The sequence below is a fragment of the Nuphar pumila genome, chromosome 7 (genome assembly GCF_984573655.1).
Source record: "Nuphar pumila chromosome 7, dmNupPumi1.hap1.1, whole genome shotgun sequence".
NCBI classification, from domain to species: Eukaryota; Viridiplantae; Streptophyta; class Magnoliopsida; order Nymphaeales; family Nymphaeaceae; genus Nuphar; species Nuphar pumila.
In genome coordinates, this window is record NC_143255.1 from 104,316,128 (window position 1) to 104,334,911 (window position 18,784).

Genomic DNA, 18,784 nt, shown 5'->3' on the forward strand with positions numbered 1-18,784 from the left:
CCTTGCCTTCCTTATCAACAACTCCTTGAGGTAGCTCCATGTACACTTCTTTCTCTAAGTCCCCATTTAAAAAGACATTTGTCACATTCATCTGTCATAGTTCTCATACTCTTGTTGCAGCCACAACTAGCAGGGTTCTAATAGTAGTCATGTGGGCCACTGGTGCAAAGGTTTCAACAAAGTCTATCCCATACTGTTGACTATATCCCTTTGCTACAAGACGAGCCTTATATCCTTCAACAAACCCATCTGCCTTAGTTTTGATCTTCTACACCCACCTATAACCAACTACAATTTTCCCTTTTGGCAGTGCAACCAACTCCCATTCTTTCATTCTCTCCAAAGCCACCAACTCCTCTGCTATTGCTTTTTGCCACTCTGAATCCGATGCAACCTCAACATAGGATTTTGGTTCACTATAGAACTGAATCATAGCTAGAAATGCTTGATGATTAACATAAAAGGAATCATGGGTTTAGTTGTCAAAGGCAGCCTAGGCGCAACCCCATTGCCTAGACGATCAGGTCTAGGCAGTGGGGCCCTATATTGTCGCCTAGGCCGCCTAGGCTTTTTTTAAAGGTTATGCTTTTTTTTGAAGTTTTTTTTTGAAGACATAATTTGTTTTCTTCTTCGAGGAGGCGAAAAAAGAGAAGACATGTTATTTGTCTATTGCTTGTATTATGTCTATTGTTGAGAAGAAGAAGAAGACATTATTTGTATTATGTCGATTGTTGTTGTTAATTTTTTTGTATACATGATTTTATTTTTTGTATATTGTTCATTAACATTGTTAGTTGTATGGTTTGTTTATTCAATTGTTAATTTATTCTTAATTTATTTGAGCAGGTTAATGTTATGTAATATAATTGTTTTACAGTGTTTAATGACATATTATTTGCCTATTGCTTATTATTGATTGATTTTATGTTGTATACATGTTTCTTATGATGTTTTTTATGTTTTTTTATTATTTTTGGTATCACCTAGCTGCCGAGGCCTTTTTAGGAGCTCACCGCCTAGGCTCTGCCTAACGCTTATGACAACTAAGATCATAGGAAACAAATCTATAGGGATGAACATAAGGTTTAGAACTCCTACGCACTTGAGGAACAAGATGCTAATTCATGAGGATCGGCTAGGAAGATATTGGGACTTGACTGAGGCAAGGGTTCTTCCCCTGAATCATGTTGCTCCAAAAAGGACTGCAAGCCCCTCTAATGGTCTTTTGCTATATGTAACTCATTCCTTGTCATTTCTTCTATCTGAAATCTCTGTCGAAGGCACCAAGAAGGATAAAGTAGAATCCAGTCTTCTTTGACTCATTTTGACTGAAGAATTACACATGTTCCCAAAATTCTACATGCCTTAATGTCCACACTTTCCTACTTACGAGAACAAAACATTTATATTTTGTTTGTCCTTCAAGATATCCTATAAAGCAATACTTTACTACCTTGGAGGACAACTTATCTCTGAACTGTTGAGGAACTAGAACAAAACACGTACTTCCTAACACCCTCAGCATGTTATAATTTGGTTCTTTGCCAAACAGTCTCTTATGAGGGGAGATCTTTCCAATTACCTTAGAAGATATTCGATTTATCAAATGTGCAGCTGTTCTTACAGCTTCTTCCCAGAATTCCTTAGGCATTCCACTGTTAAATATCAATGCCATGGTAGTCTCCAATATATGTTTGTTCTTTCTTTCTGTCACCCCATTCTGTTCTTCAGTATAAGGACAAGACCTCTGATGCACAATCCTTTTCTCAAGTATAAATTCTTGTGTTTCATTACTCATTTACTCTCCCCCTGATGCACAATCCTTTTCTCAAGTATAAATTCTTGTGTTTCATTACTCATTTACTCTCCCCCTGAGTCAGAACACATGATTTTTATTTTTGCTGCAAACTAAGTCTCAACATACACACAATACTTTAAAAATATTAGCTAACTCACTCTGATTTTTCATAAAATGAACTCATGTATATATGGTAAAATCATCTATAAAGGTCACAAAATACATTGATCATCATTTAGACACGAGAGGAGAAAGACCCCATACATTAGAGGAAACTATTTCAAAAGGACTCACAAACTCAATTTACTTAAGACGAATGAAAGAACATGACTTTTCGACAACCTACCGCTCTCACAACACGTTACATCATTAGAGACTCCATGCTTACAAGAAGACCCAATCAAACCAAAAGATAACAAAAATTGAAGTCTAGAACTTGACACATAACCCAACCGTTGGTGCCACAACATAGAAGAATCCAAAATTGTAACTCCAGCTCTACTCCCATCATCTTCCCTTTGACTTTGATCCAGAAAGTATGGATGCCCTCGCCTATGCCCAGTCTCAATCTTTCTTCCTAACAATCGATCCTGTACATAACAACCATCAGGAGTAAAGATTACATTACAATTATACTAGGTAATTTTATCCACAGATAGCAAATTCATGGCAAGAGAAGGAAAATAAAACACTTCGAGAACATTAAGTTTATCACAAGGATTACACTCAAGGGTAATAAAACCAACTTTGGAAACAGTCATGAAGGAACCATCTACAGTGCTGCGAAAGGCACCGCTGCATGGTCTACAATTGGTTAGTACAGACAATCATATGACATGACGCTCCTGAGTCTATCAACCATCTCAAAGTCAAGTTAGGAATACCTACATAGGCACAATCAGATGTACCAGTGGGACCAGAAGAACTGAAAGAAGCGTTCAAAGAAAGAAATTGTTGGACTTGCTGAGCTAATTGATCAAGTCTAGAGGTGACACGAGCCTCTGCATCCAGAGTGACAGTGGAGGTGGAAGCCACAATAAGAACATGACTTTCTTCTTTCACCACATTCTTTTCTCCTCCTGCAACTCCTGACATTGCAACATTCCCTCCAATCTTCATTCCTTTCATCTTCAATACATGACTTGCCTTTTTCATATGCCCTATTTCCTTATAGTAATGACAACACATATTACTCATCATACTTCAAAAATCTCATATTTCTCCCACCAAAACTGCTAGGTTGTCTTGCGACCACCATAACAGAATCACTAGAGGAGAAAGATTGAAGATATTTCATCTTAGCCTCTTCAGCAATGATTTCAGAAAGAGCCTGGGTGACTTGAGGAAGGGATGATCTATGAATAACAATACTTCTGACATTATCAAACTCAGGGCACAATCCCATAAGAAACTCAATTACTCTTGCTATCTCTCTGGATTGGATTTTTGTATCCATACAAGTCTTGCAATCCTTGCACGTCTTACACTTTTTATTGTCAATCAAGGCCAATGAATTACATATCAGTTGCATCTCAGAATGATACTCCTCAACTAGCTTGCCTCTCTATCTTGATGCTCTCAATTCTTGCATTATCTGGTGTTGTCTTGCCCAGTTCTCCTGCGTGTACACTTGCTTGAGATAGCCCCAAGCTTACTTAGCTTCAACAAACTTAAAGATGTTCATGAAAACTCTTGGTTCTACAAAGCCAAGAATTCATGCCTTGACCTTCACATTGTTCATTTTTCATTCTTTGACCACATTCTCATAATTACTTGTCTAAGTTTGGGCTTCACTGAAGTCCCATAAAAAAAGCCCCCTAGTCCTTTGCCATCAACAATGATTATCATAAAATCTGACAAAAAAGAATAATTGGTTTCACTGAAGTCAACTGGGTGGTGTCTCTTTTCTCCATTTCAATTAAACCTCCAAACTATAATACTTAATGTCTATGCACACAAAAACATACAAGTGCCACACACTCCAAAATAGCACAACACCAAAAAAGGTGATGTGCTATGCTCAGTAATAAGCAGCAGCACCCCCAACTACTACACTGTCACACGACTACCACTCCACAAGACTACAACAATATGATAACCAACCAATATAGAAGATGAAAACAGCAAGTATTCAGCCAAAGATGATGGAAGACACACCCAACAATCTCAAATGAAACCACTACAAGTGCAGTAACTCAAAATAAGTAAACTACTGCACTCGATAGGCATATAGTACCCAAAAACTCAGTTACCACCCCTATAGAGATTCTTCAAAACCACGATACAAGTCATCAAAAACATCAAATCTTCTACCAAACAAACCTCCAACGCAATCTCCAGTCAGAAAGACCCACAAACATCAAAACCATGCCATCTAAATCGACCAATCAGATCAAAACAAGCAAAAAAGTCTAAACAGTTCACGCCAGTGTTGTTAAAAATGCGCCTCAAGGCGCAAAAAGCGCGCCTCGCCTTGAGGCGAGGCCCTTTTCGCCTTGAGGCGCACTTAAAAAGCGCAACACCGTTAAGGGGTACGCCTCATGCGCCTTGAGGCGAGGCGCGCATTAAAAATCGGATGGCCCGGACCCGAGTTCGACCCGGATCCGGGCCCGTATTCTCGAAAGATCGAAGCGCCTGTGTCTTTAAAAAAGACACAGGCTCTTCGGGGCGAGGGAAAGCCCTCGCCCCTTCTCTCTCCACTCCGTCCCCTCTCGTCCCCCGCCACTGCTGTCGCCGGCCACCACTCGCAGCCGGCCACCACCCGTAGCCGATCATCGTCGTGCGACCACTCGCCGCCGCCGTGCGACCACAGCCACCGCCGTGCGACCACAGCCACCGCCGTGCGACCACTCGCCAGCGACTCACAGCCGTGCCAACGACTCACAGCCACCACCGTGCTACCACTCGCCGCCGCCACTGTTGTCGCCGGCCACCACTCGCCGCCGGCGACCTCTGCGTTTTCCGGTAACAATTTTCTGGGTTTATCACCTTGGGCAAGATGAAGCGGTTGCTCCGCTCCCTTGGCAACCCTCATCTCGAGTTTAAGGTGCCACTCGAGATCAAAGCACCACTATGTCTAGTGCTTCCAAAAGAAAGCTTTTTCCGATTACATCCAAAGGCTGATTTTTTCACTCACCCACATAACGATTGTGTCTTATGTTCTTCTCTTCATCGATGGAAATACATTGGCTCATTGTTGTCGCTGAGATTTTTTCTTTCTCGAAAAATTGTTTGATATTTTTGAAGACCAATTTTCACCATATTGCATGCTAGGCTGCTTGAATCTTTATGTGCAATTACTTGAAATTTCTATTTATGTTTGTTACAATAGTTGACATGAATTTGCTGAATTTCTCTCCCCTCCTTAAACTCACTCATTTGATTCGTTGTGTGTTTAGGCTGTCCACATTTCTGGTACCAAGGGAAAAGGATCAATGGCCCAATTTATCTCTAGTATATTGATGGGACCTTTCTCTTTTACTGCTCTCTTGTTTGTAATGTTCAGTGGACTTCACCTTCCACAGTTCTTGCTTTTATGTTTGTGTGTTATTTCCTTTTGGTTTTTCCAACTGTAGCTATAGAAAAAGGCTCAAGTGGATGTTTATTGTTCTTTGCCATTTATGTTACTTTTACATGTTAATCTCATATTTTTTTCGTATTTATTTGAGATTTTTTTATTTCGTGTTGGTTGGCGCTTCATCAATAAAGCATTTCTTATTTATTTATAATTTTAGATCATTTTTATAGTTTTTTTTAAGTTAAATTTTTTTTTTTTGAGGCTTACGCTTTGCGCCTCGAGGCTTACGCCTCGCCTCAGATTTTGGTGGAGCGCCTCGCTACGCCTCAACGCTTTTCACAACACTGGTTCACGCCCTTTTCAGAAATTCAAACAAAAATGCATATAAAATCAAATACTACTCCAATGATCACGATTTTTGATTTAGAGGCTTTCTAAAATCAAGATCTACCAAATGGTTGCTTCAGATGGCCCAAACCTTGCTGTCCACTGGACATGACATCAGCACTTTCCGGCAAGACCCTCGAAACTGAATCTCACGAGCGATGAATGAAGCTTGCTCCTCTCCCAAAACTTAGTTCTCACTCCCTCATTTGATCTTTTTATGGCTCTGATACCATATTAGCATGCATAAGAGGAAGAAGAGAGAAGAAGAGAACACACAAAAAGAGGTGAAGAAGAAGCTTCATTAGATTGCAAATAGGGTTACAACAAGATAAAAGGGGGTGTCACCCCCATAGAGCCCACTACAGGACAAAACAGAGATAGTGGAGTAGTGGGATAGGCTAGTTTACAGCAATACCCCTATTATAGAATTTATGTACAAAAAGATACAATAAAGGGTATTACATACAATAGAACTGTGGCATTTCCTCAACATGCTGCAGTGCCGTTCTGACTTTTCTGGCCATCTGAAGGCTTCCCGTTGGCGCATTTGAGTCTATTGTGGTTATCAGACTCTGTAGATTGCATCTGAGCATTTGCACGCTGAAGTGTGGGTTGAGTATCCCAGAATTCTCATCGGAATCCGGTGTCTCCCTACTGTCTGTTGTTCTGTGCATTGACGATAGTCCACACACTTTGGATCGATAGATCACCATTTCTGTTCGTGCATTTTGTGCCAATTTTGGACTGTAAACGGTAAATTGTATATGATTAGATCTGGACCGGGGGCTGTGCAAGCAAACTCTCTGTTTTTGGAGTAGTTTTCTGGTGTAGTGTGTGCAGTTCCTGAGCAGAGCCAGCTGAAGCTTTGTAGTGTAGTGACTTTGTACGATTGGTTCTCCCAATCTGAACGTGCTCTGTGGCTGAGATTTCGTCTGAAGATAGTTGAGACTTGAGAGTGTGTGCTTTGAGTTTGACCAGACTTTGACAGAGTGATTTTTCCATTTTGGGCCTCAATACTGAGATTTCTGGCGAGGTGTTTGTTTCAGAGACAAAATACAGTGTGATCATCTGGCCTACTTTGCGAAGGCATAACTCCGAATTGGCTCGTGCTTCCTGCCTCAAATTTGGGCATTAGACTCACTTTATAACACACTTAAAATTAGATCCCTTGTGCCTAGAAGATTTTACATGTTTTATGGAGTTTTGCAGTGTCCAAGTTGTGTACAGAATCAGTTTTGTATTTTGTAATTTTCTGTTTCTGTTTTGTATTTTGGCCTTGTACCGACTTTTACTCAGTCATGTGTGGTGACATTGAGTTTGTATCCCTGTGTACACTCTGGAGCCACTTTGTTTTGTATTAAAGATCTCCGAAAAGAGTAGAAACAGGAGGAAGAATCGAGTTAGAGACTTTGGTTTGAAGGAGACCTACATGCTAGCTATGGTGCATTGTGAGGAGCTAGCCTACTCTAGTAGTTCGGAGTTGGGACTTACCTACAAGGGCCCTACCACTAGGTGCTTTCTAGGTGATGGACCAGTGGCTGAGTTTCCCAGAGAAATGCCTAGTCGCATGCTAAAGTTTTAATTCAGAGGGAAATAAACAATCTGTTCTCTTCTATCCAAAATTTATTTATTTTTCTCCAAAAAAACAATCTGTTCTCTTGAAGCTTTGGGAATTTGGTCAGACCACCATTATCCATCATTGTGGATATGGCTGCAACGGTCTCCCTTTCATATACATTTTCCTTATTAACGTGCAACTGAGAAGGATATAGGAAGTGGTCATGCAAGGATTTGCATATGAGGATATCCATTATGTGTGCCGTCATAGAGGTGGTCTTGTTTGAATATTTTTAATTGTGGAATGGGTGTGGAGGAAAGAAGAGGAAGTTGATGAGGTGGAAGCATAGTCACAATATCGGTATCCGCTATATTATAGGTTTGGTGATAAATCCCAAAAAAATATCAAGAAATTCTCGGGGCCTAAAAAATAAAAAATGTATAAAAACAACAAAAAAGTAAGAAAATATTGTGCTTAGATAATAATATATATAATGAAAAAAATAAGTAAAAGATGCAAAATAAAAAAGAAAAACACATTTAAGATATAAAAAATAAATAAAAACAGTAACAATAATTAATAATATTGCAATATTTTCAAAATATTACGATATTTTACCCAATGTTGTAACGTACGATACGGTACGATACATATCGTATCTATGGGGTTTTCCGATACGATACACACTCATGTCTCGACATGGGTGTGTATCTTACGATACGCCCCTGTATCTTACGATACACTCCGATATAGTGCGTATATTAATATACGCTATAAATACAGTTTTTGTGCACTCATTTCAAATTTTTTTTCAAAATCATATAAGACCCCTTGTGCCTAGTTCATATTCATCCCTAAAGAGCTTAAGAGTGATTTAGGAAGATTTTTTGCTAAAAAAGGAAGAGAATGATGATGATGATGATACTCATGATTGTCGTTATCTATTTCATTTTTGTTAAATTTTGAATAAATTTGGCTATGTAAACTTTTTAAGTACTGAAAAAACAATTTATGTTTTTTTTGTTTATGTAAACACACATTATTATGAATGTTGTGACTTATTAGTTTGGATTCATTATTTGATATTCATATTATTTCATAGTTTGCATTTTTCTTGTGAGATATGCATGCCATTTATTACATATTATCTTTATTATTGAATCTTCGATGTCTTATTTATGTCATTCATTGCACATAAATGCTTTGATATGTGATATTATAGTTTTATCTTATGCTATTCATCATTGTTTTTTTTGTTATGTTTTTTTTTAGTTTTTTCTTTATTTTTTGGATTTTTTTTATTTTTATTTAAAACATACGATTTGTTACGATACATATCTTATTTTGGGCCCATCTGATATGGATTATGCTATGCTTTTACAACCTTGGTCTTATGCAGCTCATAGAGACATAAATGCTTCATATGTGATTTTATAGTTGTATTTTGTGCAATTCATCATTGTTTCATGTGTAATAATTTTTTTAGAATTTTTGCTATTTTTTCAAAATTTTCTTGATTTTTTATTAAAAATTATGATTTTTTACGATACATATCTAACTTTGGGCCCAACCAATATGGGTAATGATATGCTACTTACAACCTTGATTTTACCTATAATATCGTTTGCTGAAAATACAGCAATAATATCACGATATTTTGAAAATATTGCTGATGTCTGTAACTATGGGTGGAAGTATAGAGGTCATTGCTGATGTTTAAAAATGTCATGATTTATCTGCCTTGTGAAAATTTAATGATGAAATATGCTAGTGGTAGGGCAACCATTTACGGAAAATTTTTAGTAGAGATCTAATAAACATTTTGATTATGGAAGAAATGTGCATTTTATGCGCTAATCGTATAGCATTCTATGTTAGTTAATATTCCAAGAATGAGAACATGATGAAAATGCTTCATTTTTCTTTTTAATCATGTATTCATATGTGGCTTGTCAATGGCATCATATCCACGTAGTAATGCTCATGGCTTGTAGCCAAAAGCAAAGCCTAAATGTATGAAGAAAAATGTGTATGTGACTGCTTATATGCTTCTGTGCATGCATCTCATTTGTATGAAGTTTAGAGGTGTGAACAGATCAGGTTTGGTCTTGTCTAGGTGGAATCCATCCTAATCGGATCTGGCACTATTAGATTTTGATGTGGATATATTGACACTTCCACCAGAATTAAACCCAGATAGTTCACTACTGTTATGTGATCTAACTTTTGCATGAAAAGCTGTCTAATTTCACACACACACACACACACACACATATAGGATTAGATTTTCTTTCTGGATTTTTATTGGATTTGCATTTGAAAGCATCTTAGCAGTTGGTATTCAGATCTGGTGTTGGTTCTACCAAATCAAGTAAAATTGGATAGTTTTATCAGTCAAATATGCTGTCCAAACAGGTTTCTTTGACATCTCTGATGATGTTATATGTGTGCAGACATGCAATCTCTGTAGATTTTGTTTTACAGATGTCTTATGCAGTCATTCGTGAGGTTGTGGGTAATTTTTACCTTAATGAAGTCTAGATCGTCCTTCAGGTAGCATGCAACTGACTAAATTGGTGCCAAGTTTCAAGATTAAATATATTATTTTCGGACATTTTTCTTGGATGTCTGTCTTCTGGTGAATAGCTTCTTCCACCGAGACTATTTTTTTTTTGTACATGGACTCTCTTCTAGCCAGGTAGTTCTGTCCTCCATAATACATGTGCCATGCTATCTATGTTATTTAAGTGGACTTGAGGGAAAGCTGTTGATCATGTAAGGAATTCAGCCAGGGATTCAATCTCAAAGTATCTGGAGATTTTGAAACAGGTCTCTCTCTGTGTTTTACTTTTAGTCTTTATGTTTATCCTGCTAAGGTGAAAATGCAATTCCTTGGGATTCCATGGGGGTTCCTTTTGATGCTTAAATTCATTAAAAGATTTCTGCTGCTCAGCATTTGCAATATCTTTCTTCACTTCTGGAAGTTTTCTCATACATTTGAAAGGCTAAAATTGGCAAAATTGACAAATCTTCAAAAGTTTCAACAGGCCCAGATGAAACTCTCTGCACACAAAGAAGATATTGCATTTCCATGATTCCTAGGCTATAGTGTCAAGAACTCCTACAATACCAAAATGTGTGTCTTTAAACAATGGCTGCCAGTTGAGGAAGCGGGGGCGGGAAGCGAGGCACTTTCAAAAATTTAGGAAGCGGGAAGCATGGGACCACTTAGGAGCAAATCGGGAATCGTCTCGGAAGCGACCTAGGAAGCGAGGGGAAGCGAAAAAAAATACAAAAAAATTGAAAAAAATGGGAGAAGCGAGGAAGAAGCGCGGGGGAAGCGTGATGGGAAGCACACTTCCCATAAAAGGAAGCGTGTTTCCCATAAAAGGGAAGTGCGCTTCCCATTAAAAAATGGTGCTTCCCTGCGCATTTTGGAAGTGCGACGTTTCGCGCTTTCGAAGCACGCTTCCCCACTTACCTAGGCGCTTCCGGTAACTCTGCTCTAAACTAATTCAGAGAAACTATGAAATTTTCTTTTGATTTATTTTTCATCTTTTAGTCGATGTTTCTGAATTTCCTAAATATAGGTTCAGTGCCCAGAATCTCTCTCTCTCTCTTTCTCTCTCTCACTCACACACACACATGATTAGTGCTAAGATTTCTCTGTTAAATGCATTGTGAAGGTGTCTGATCTTTACAGATAATATAATGGAAAAGTATGCTATCAAAGAAGTTTGGGTTTAATTTTCTATATTCCTTTGTTGGTGTTTTTTCATATATTTAACCCCATTCTTGATTTTTGTTAGCTTAAGTTGTTACAGTCTTTGCCTTTTCAGCTTGTTTTTCTGAAGAGGGCAAAGACTTATGTAAGCACTCTGTAAATCACTTTGATTGCCCTTGTATGGATCAGTATTCGAAGCACACATGTACAAAAAGATTTTTTGTAGTATCTTTCTTCTAACACTGTTTTAATTCATATTCTGATAAAAAGAAAAGAAAAAAGTGTGGTGCTTGTTGGTTGCATGAATAAAGGTTCATAAAATAGTTATTTTCCTGTTTTATATGATCTTTTTGTGGGAATGGGAAGTCTGATTATCTAATCTTGTGGCTAATATAGGATAACTCATGTAATTTGCTTTAGGAATTGATTTTCGTCATAATGGATGTGGATTCTTTCATAATGTGATTATACCATTTTTCTGTGGGAGCAGTATGCTGTTTATCTTTTACCGAATGATCAGCCCTTGCTTTCTCTTCTTTTGGTTATAGAAATCGAAGGTCACCCTATCCTTCACAACAACCAAATTCACTTGTTGCATTTCGAGATTTCACAGAAGAGGCTAAACATGTTGATGTTTGGGATTCCAATGGAGCTGCTACCTCTACAAGTGAGGGTTCTCGAGATAATCTTGCTGCCCTATATCGACCCCCATTTGCCTTGATGTATCAGGGGACTTTTGAGCAGGTGAACATCTTTAGTTCTTTTTGTTATTTAAATTCACATTCGGATTTTTCTTGCTTTTACTCGTATTTGATATTTTTTGTTTTTCATAAATGTTAAATCTATCTAGTATCTCATATTTTTGCTTTTCTTTCTTTTTTGTATTTTCTGTAGTGATAGACTATGGATAGTGCATTTGTTTCAACTTTTTCAGTGGAGGTTTGCGTATTGACACTAGTTCAACAGTGTACAGATTGTCATATTGACTCTAATTCAGATTGTTTCTTGTATTGAATTCCTTCTTCATGGGTTTGAAGTTTGAACTTTATTAAGGAAAATTTTGCCAATTCTTTTATGCCAAGTGGACCGCTATGCCAATGACTGTCACCATCCCTGGGTACAAATCCATTTTTTCCCTTTGGATCTTGCTGAGGAACCAAAATACATGAACAGTTCCTTCATGTTTGTTTCATGACTATGTTGTTATTGCTTGAGATCAGAGCAATCTCTCCAGTATAGGTTGGATTATGTTGTGAGCAGGAGCATGTTTATGGGGGTCTTAGTTCATAGGTTGACGTTCCTCCAATAAGAAGTAAAATTCTTTCTTTACATCGAAGATATGTAGCTAAATAGCCAAAATTAATGGCTTTAGTGTATTCATTATGTTTGTGCATTTGCATCCCATATCATTTTCTTTTCTCCTTTTTATTTCCCCCCCCTCCATGATAATGGTTATAGTGTAGTATGTTGTGTCCAGACGTAGATTTATTTGCATTTGATATCAGTTTCCACATATTAGTGTTTTCATAGTATGATATTACTGTTGATGACTGCAGGCAAAGTTAGAAGCTGCTCAGGTGGGTAAATGGCTTATTGTGAACTTGCAATCCACCAAGGAATTCGGTTCTCACATGGTAATCTATTTTGCTGCTCCTTTCATTTACTGCTATTTTGAACATCTTGGGGCTGGTTTCCACTCAACTTGTAATTGTTTCAACGAATGAAGTTGAATAGAGATACTTGGGCAAATGAAGCTGTTGCACAAACAATCAGCAGTGGTTTCATCTTCTGGCAGGTTTTTTACTGACCTAATGCTCGTAACCTTGTTTCTCAATACCATATTTATTTCGATGGCCTTAGTTCTTTAATCAATTTTAGAGATCATGATGCTGAGTTTGATATAGTCTAAAGTGCAACCATATAATCTGATAGAAAAGTGTTTGAAAGATATGATTATGTAGTGACTACCCTTTGGTAGTGCATGTGGTAGGCCTACATTTGGTGTTAACTAAGATTAGAGAATATGAATGAAAAGAAGAGAGAGAAGTTAATGTCCCTTGACCCCTAAAGTTTTTTCTTAGGTGAGGTGCGGCACAATTATCATTTATATAAGGAATCCCTAAATAGGGCATTATAAAGGATTAATATAGATGATGTTTGCAATAATTTTCACTTGTAACTGGCATGGCCAAAACAATGAAGAGCAACAAGATGACATCATATGACGCTATAAGTGGCATCATGTGTAAGTACAATAACAAGTAACTATATCAACCAATACCACTGTTCTAAGTTTCTAACACAAGTATGATATAGCCCTGAATATTTGTATTGTTTCAGTATCCCTTTGAAGATCTCTCGTTATGTTTCAGGTTTATGATGATACCTCTGAGGGCAAAAAGGTCTGCACTTACTATAATCTGGTGAATATCCCTGTTGTTCTGGTCATTGACCCCATCACAGGGCAAAAGATGCGTTCATGGTTTGGCATGGTTGAACCGGAGTGTTTGTTAGAGGTACTAACGTTTATGTTTTTCTCATTCTCTTATTATACAATACCATATTATGAAGATTTTGTTAATCAACATAGTTTGAAATGATGCAGTTTGTTTTGCTTAATCTGATGGATGTTTTTTGCTAATGTAGGACCTTCTTCCATACATGGATAAAGGTCCTAAGGATCATCATATTGCTCACCCCTGCAAGCGAATGAGAGAAAATACTCAAAATGGTATACCAAAGTCAGGTATTTGGTTGAATTCTTCTTTTCTGCATACTATTTCACAGACATGGATATCTAGAAACATACATCCCAACCATTGTGTGTTGGCAAAGGAATAGAACATACAGCATTTTTGTTTGCCCCTACTGTGCTTCCTTTTCACTCATGTTAATACTCCTTCCATATTGGAAGAAGTCTGAAAGAAACAAGTCTAGTCTGTCCAGAGGGTTGAGAGGTAGGAATAGAAAATAAAGAATCAATATCATAGAAAAATAGATGATTTTTTTCCATTGGAAAAAAAGATAAAGTTCAGAACATGATGTTGACCGTGTCTGGCAGATGTTTAACTTTTTTTGCAAAGTATCATGGTGTGCGTTGTGTTGTTTCTGGTTTCATGTCATGTCATGTCAACGTGGAACACACATGCTAAGTGTCTGTCTGACATAATCTGCATACCATTTATGCACACTGTAATGACATCTACTCATGCGTGCATATGAATGGATTGGCTGAACTTTTGATGTGTACCCATATCTTGCTTCTTTAGTGTACTATCTGTAATTTGCCATTTTCTTTTTATGATTAGAAACTTGAAATTGAAGTATGATTTGCATATATTTTTCCTTCCGGAAGTTTGCACAAAAAGTATGACTTGCATCTATTTTTCCTTCCAGAGGTTTGCACATTAAATTATCAAATCTTTAAATCCATATAAATTTCCTTTTACTTTTGAAAGGATTTTAACTTCCTTTACTGTGCTAAATTGGGTATTAATCAGAATGGATTTTTTGGGACTGGCATATGGTCTTCCATTCATCTTATTTTTGTAAGGGTGTTTGTCTTACTGTTTCACCTATACATATGTAGTAAAGTACATGGGTAAATACATATGGTCTTCCATTCTTCTTATTTTTTGTAACTGTATTTGTCTAACTGTTTCACTTTCACCTATACATATTGCAGGCAAGTACATACTTACAAATGCATACATGCATGTGAGCGAGTGACACATAAATTTATTCATCTTCTTGCCTTGTTCATTACATACCTGGAATTGGGACAGTCCTGACTCCTGAGGTCAACGACTGAGCTGTCCATTTGGTTGATTCATATTATGCATACTTGAGTGACTTGGCCTGCCCCACCTGGCTGTGCCAGACTGCATTTTGGGCTTCTCACTTAAGAAAGATGTGGCTGAATTTATAGTTGAGTTGTTCGGATCCCGTCCTGATTGATCATTTGTCCTTTGATGATATGGTTTTCCAATCAACTGCTGAAGGGGTTCACTTGATAAAGATTCAGGTGAAAGTGATCCTCTTTCAGGCGAAAGTGATCATCTTGGATTGTTTTTCAGTAAATGTAGCCTGTCTATAGACTGCACTCCTGCATCTGCATCTTAAACCTTAGTGTGGTCTCTGTTAACTTAGTCTATGTTCAATTCTTGTTACATAACTATTACCAAGTGACTAATTTCATGTTAAAAACTTAGTATAACTTGATGATTATTTGTGATTGTCTGAGTTGTTAGTTCGGCTTTGCTGTTGGTCATAACATCATCTTTGTTGAATTTTATTCTTAAATTAAAACTGGTAAAGAACAACATTAGTGGTTGTTTTTTACTATCTGCTGTATCTAAATTGTTTTTATTGTTTTCTTTTCTTGCTAAGTATGCTTGACACCTTATTTTCTTATAATTTTAATTGTGGCTTTAATGTTACTCATCTTCAAGCCATGGTCTTTATGTCTTTTTACTCAAAGACCGCTGCTTGTATTTTGCATGTCACATGGTAGAAAACAGAATTAGATTGAGTTTCAAATCTGTGTATTGGGGTACAAAATTCTGATATGCAATAACTGAGTAATCTGTGGTTAAAACTTCGGCAACTGTTAGGTTTCATAATTCATCATTTGTACCTTATGCCTTGTCAATAGCTATTGCACTTTTCACACATTTTTTTTTACTTTTGACACCAAACAAGTGGCTAGTTATATCCCTTAAATAACCATGTTCTTTTGCCATATATGATAGTTCAGTGATGTTCTGCACGTTTCACTGCCACAGTTTCAGAGGCTTTATCACTACCAGATGATCCCAATGAAGAAGATGAAGTTTTGAAAGCATTAGCTGCCTCTCTTGAGGATGTGAAACGACCTGCATTGCTTTCTAGTGATGATGATGGTAAGAAACCCGAGAAGGAGCATGAGCCTGAAGTTCCCAAGACCACAAAGCCTAAGTACCCTGAGCTACCTGATGAGCCAAAGTGCAACAGCAGCCTGCTTTGTAAGATTTTGGTCCGTTTTCCTGATGGGCAAAGACACCGGAGGAACTTTCTTCTAACAGATCCAATACAGGTACATCCCAATTCAGTCACATGGCGTCTTTCTGATCTATCTTTAGAAGCTTTACATCTTTTATTGCTGAGAACAAAATTCCTCTTTTCTCGCCAGTCCTATAAATGTTTCACTTGGAAAAATTGTTAATGCTGATTCGCAATGCTTCTTGTAAATATCCAAAATCTGATCTTAACTGGTTTCTGATGGCATCAACAGCTTCTGTGGTCCTTCTGCTGCTCCATTTTGAAGGAAGCTGAATCACGACCATTTCACTTGATTCAAGCAATACCAGGGGCCTCGAAGCATCTGGATTACACTAGCAATCTAAACTTTGAGGAAGCGGTGCTGTCGAACTCAATGGTTTCACTTACATGGGAATGAAAAGGTTGGTAGTATTCCTGCTCAGGCCCTTCCATTGCAATATTCAAAGGGAAATGGTTGAATGTGATTCTCCATTCTCTGTTCGTGTTCACTCCCTTGCCACACACCCAGTGTGGCGTTCTGATAGATCTATCACTGAGTTAATGTTTTATTATGTCTTCCTTTCTCTTTTAATGTATATAATATTTTTTGTCGAACTCGGAAAGATGCAATGCCCTCCCATTAAATTAAATTAGTCTTGTCTGGTACTCTGACAATTCCCTTGTGGATTCATAGGGCTGTCAGTTGTTCGGGTTTGTATCGAGTGCCTGACCCAACCCCAAACCCAAACCTCCACCTGATCTCCGTTTCCTCAATCTCACTACTATTGGCTTCCAAGGCCCAATTCTGGATCAGTTCTCGAAATTAACCAAGCTTGAATCCTTCCAAATGGGTGAGAACTATTTCTCTGGCTAGATTCTGGTGTAGATTTCCTGGCTCATAACAGCTTCGTAGACAGCATCTTTGTCCCTCTCTTACTGGAGCCACAAGATATTTGGACGTCTGTAATTCCCTAATTTGGGAAACATAACCCATCCTCACCAATTGGACAATTTATATCTATTTGTGTCTGTGTTGTTGCGTTGAATGAGTCAAACATAGGACGTGAAGAATAGTAGACTTGTCCAGTTGAGACAAATGCTGGACACAGGAACAGTCCTACTCAGCTTATTCAGGACATCCCTAGCACACAAGACTGTTCTAAGCAAGGATCCGTGCAATCAAACATTACTTCAAAGGCCATTGGCCTGCACCATGGCTCCTCTCTTATCGAGAATCTATACATTCTATATTAGTGTATGAACAGTTGTTTCTCTGGCACAAGTTTAGGTTCAGCATCAATGGGGAAAATGAAGCACCTTGCAATGGATCTTCACATACCAAGAAATAGGAAGTTACCTTAAAATCAATCAGGTGATGGAGATATCATACCATTCAAGCTTTTTTTTCATGCTTTTCTTAGATATCTGAAAAAAGCAACGATCAATAGGATTTCTCTAATCTTCTCTTCTCGGAAAAATGAAAAAAAAAATGAATGTGATTCTTTTTGTTTTTTCAACGATGACTAAAAAATTAGATTTAACCATAAAGATGCTTTGGTAGATAACTCACTTCTTGGTCTTTGACCTCCTCAATCATTAGAATCAGATGTGTCTATTTATTTATCTCTTGAATCGAGGTGAGAATATATTTTAAAAGGGATCTTAAGTGTCTAGAGCTGAATCAAGTCTCTTTAAAGCTTTGTATTTTATTTTTATCATTAGATTACAATGACTCCTCTTGAGTTTGGCTCATGTATGCCATCACGTGTATGAAGTAGGGGACATGCTTAAATTTAATAGAAAAGGTGAAGCAGTTGTAAGGAGAAAATATTCACTATTTTATGGGTACAGAACTTATTTTTCATACTCGTAATCAGGGAATTCATTTTCCTATTGATCATTATCATGAGAGAGAGAGAGAGAGAGAGAGAGAGAGAGAGAGAGAGAGAGCCATGCTGATTGTCAACAGGGTCCTCGTGTTGTGTCTGGGCCGACCCGCTTCTTCCCGGTAAGGGGTACTTTCGTCCCCACGGGGCCATGGTGCAATAGCAAGATTGATGGGCAGGAATGAGTGGTATTCTCGTAGATTTCAACAGATCTATGGCTGTTTAGGTAAGGGCCCCATTCACCAGGATCGAGATTTTTTTGGTACGTGGCCTGCTGGGCGTTGACGGGGCTGCTGCCAATCTGTCAGACAACCTCTGCCCTTTTTCTAAATGGCAAATTTGCCATTATCTTTACCTCTTATTTTATTTAATTTTTACATTTTTTTTGAACGATGAAATACTGGAATAATCGAAGTTAAGCCACCAACGGGGGGGGGGGGGGTCTGCTTGTCTTGTTACAGTGCACGTGTTCAAAACCCAATGGTATAGTTTTATAACTGGTAATTGTCTGCTTAACCCCAGCCTGCCTTTCAATAAAAAAAAGGTAAGATATCTTTTTCAACAAAAAAAAAGACTGAAATGTTTGCATGTTATAAAGTGAGATTTGAAAAATAAACTTAAGGTTGTGAAAAATTTTGGTTCACTTAGGGGTAGGGCTGGTAAACAAGCTGAACGACTCGAGCCCATCTTGTTCAGGCTGGGCTTGTTTAGCATTTAGCTCAGCCAGCTCATTTTCAAAACTAGACAAGCCGAGCTTGAGTCAGCTGAGACAAAGCTATCTTTTGTGAATGTTATTGCACTAAAATTCTATAACTTCTATTTTTATGAGCTTACACTAGCTGAACCAAGCCTAGCACCGTTTCGTGCTCGGCTCGTTTTTGGTTAACCAAGCCTA

The 18,784-nt window shown here is 37.8% G+C and overlaps 1 protein-coding gene across 1 annotated transcript in view; it reads left to right on the forward strand.

Moving 5' to 3' along the window:
• Positions 1-16,655, forward strand: part of LOC149832736 (plant UBX domain-containing protein 7-like) — a 44,332-nt gene extending 27,677 nt beyond the window's left edge. The window contains exons 4-10 of the mRNA XM_090012567.1: positions 11,533-11,728; positions 12,541-12,618; positions 12,711-12,779; positions 13,357-13,500; positions 13,631-13,730; positions 15,769-16,058; positions 16,257-16,655. Of these exons, the coding sequence (XP_089868693.1) occupies positions 11,533-11,728; positions 12,541-12,618; positions 12,711-12,779; positions 13,357-13,500; positions 13,631-13,730; positions 15,769-16,058; positions 16,257-16,421 (1,042 nt within the window). The 3' untranslated portion in view covers positions 16,422-16,655. The remainder of the gene's footprint in view (positions 1-11,532; positions 11,729-12,540; positions 12,619-12,710; positions 12,780-13,356; positions 13,501-13,630; positions 13,731-15,768; positions 16,059-16,256) is intronic.
• The last annotated feature ends 2,129 nt before the right edge of the window (positions 16,656-18,784 follow it).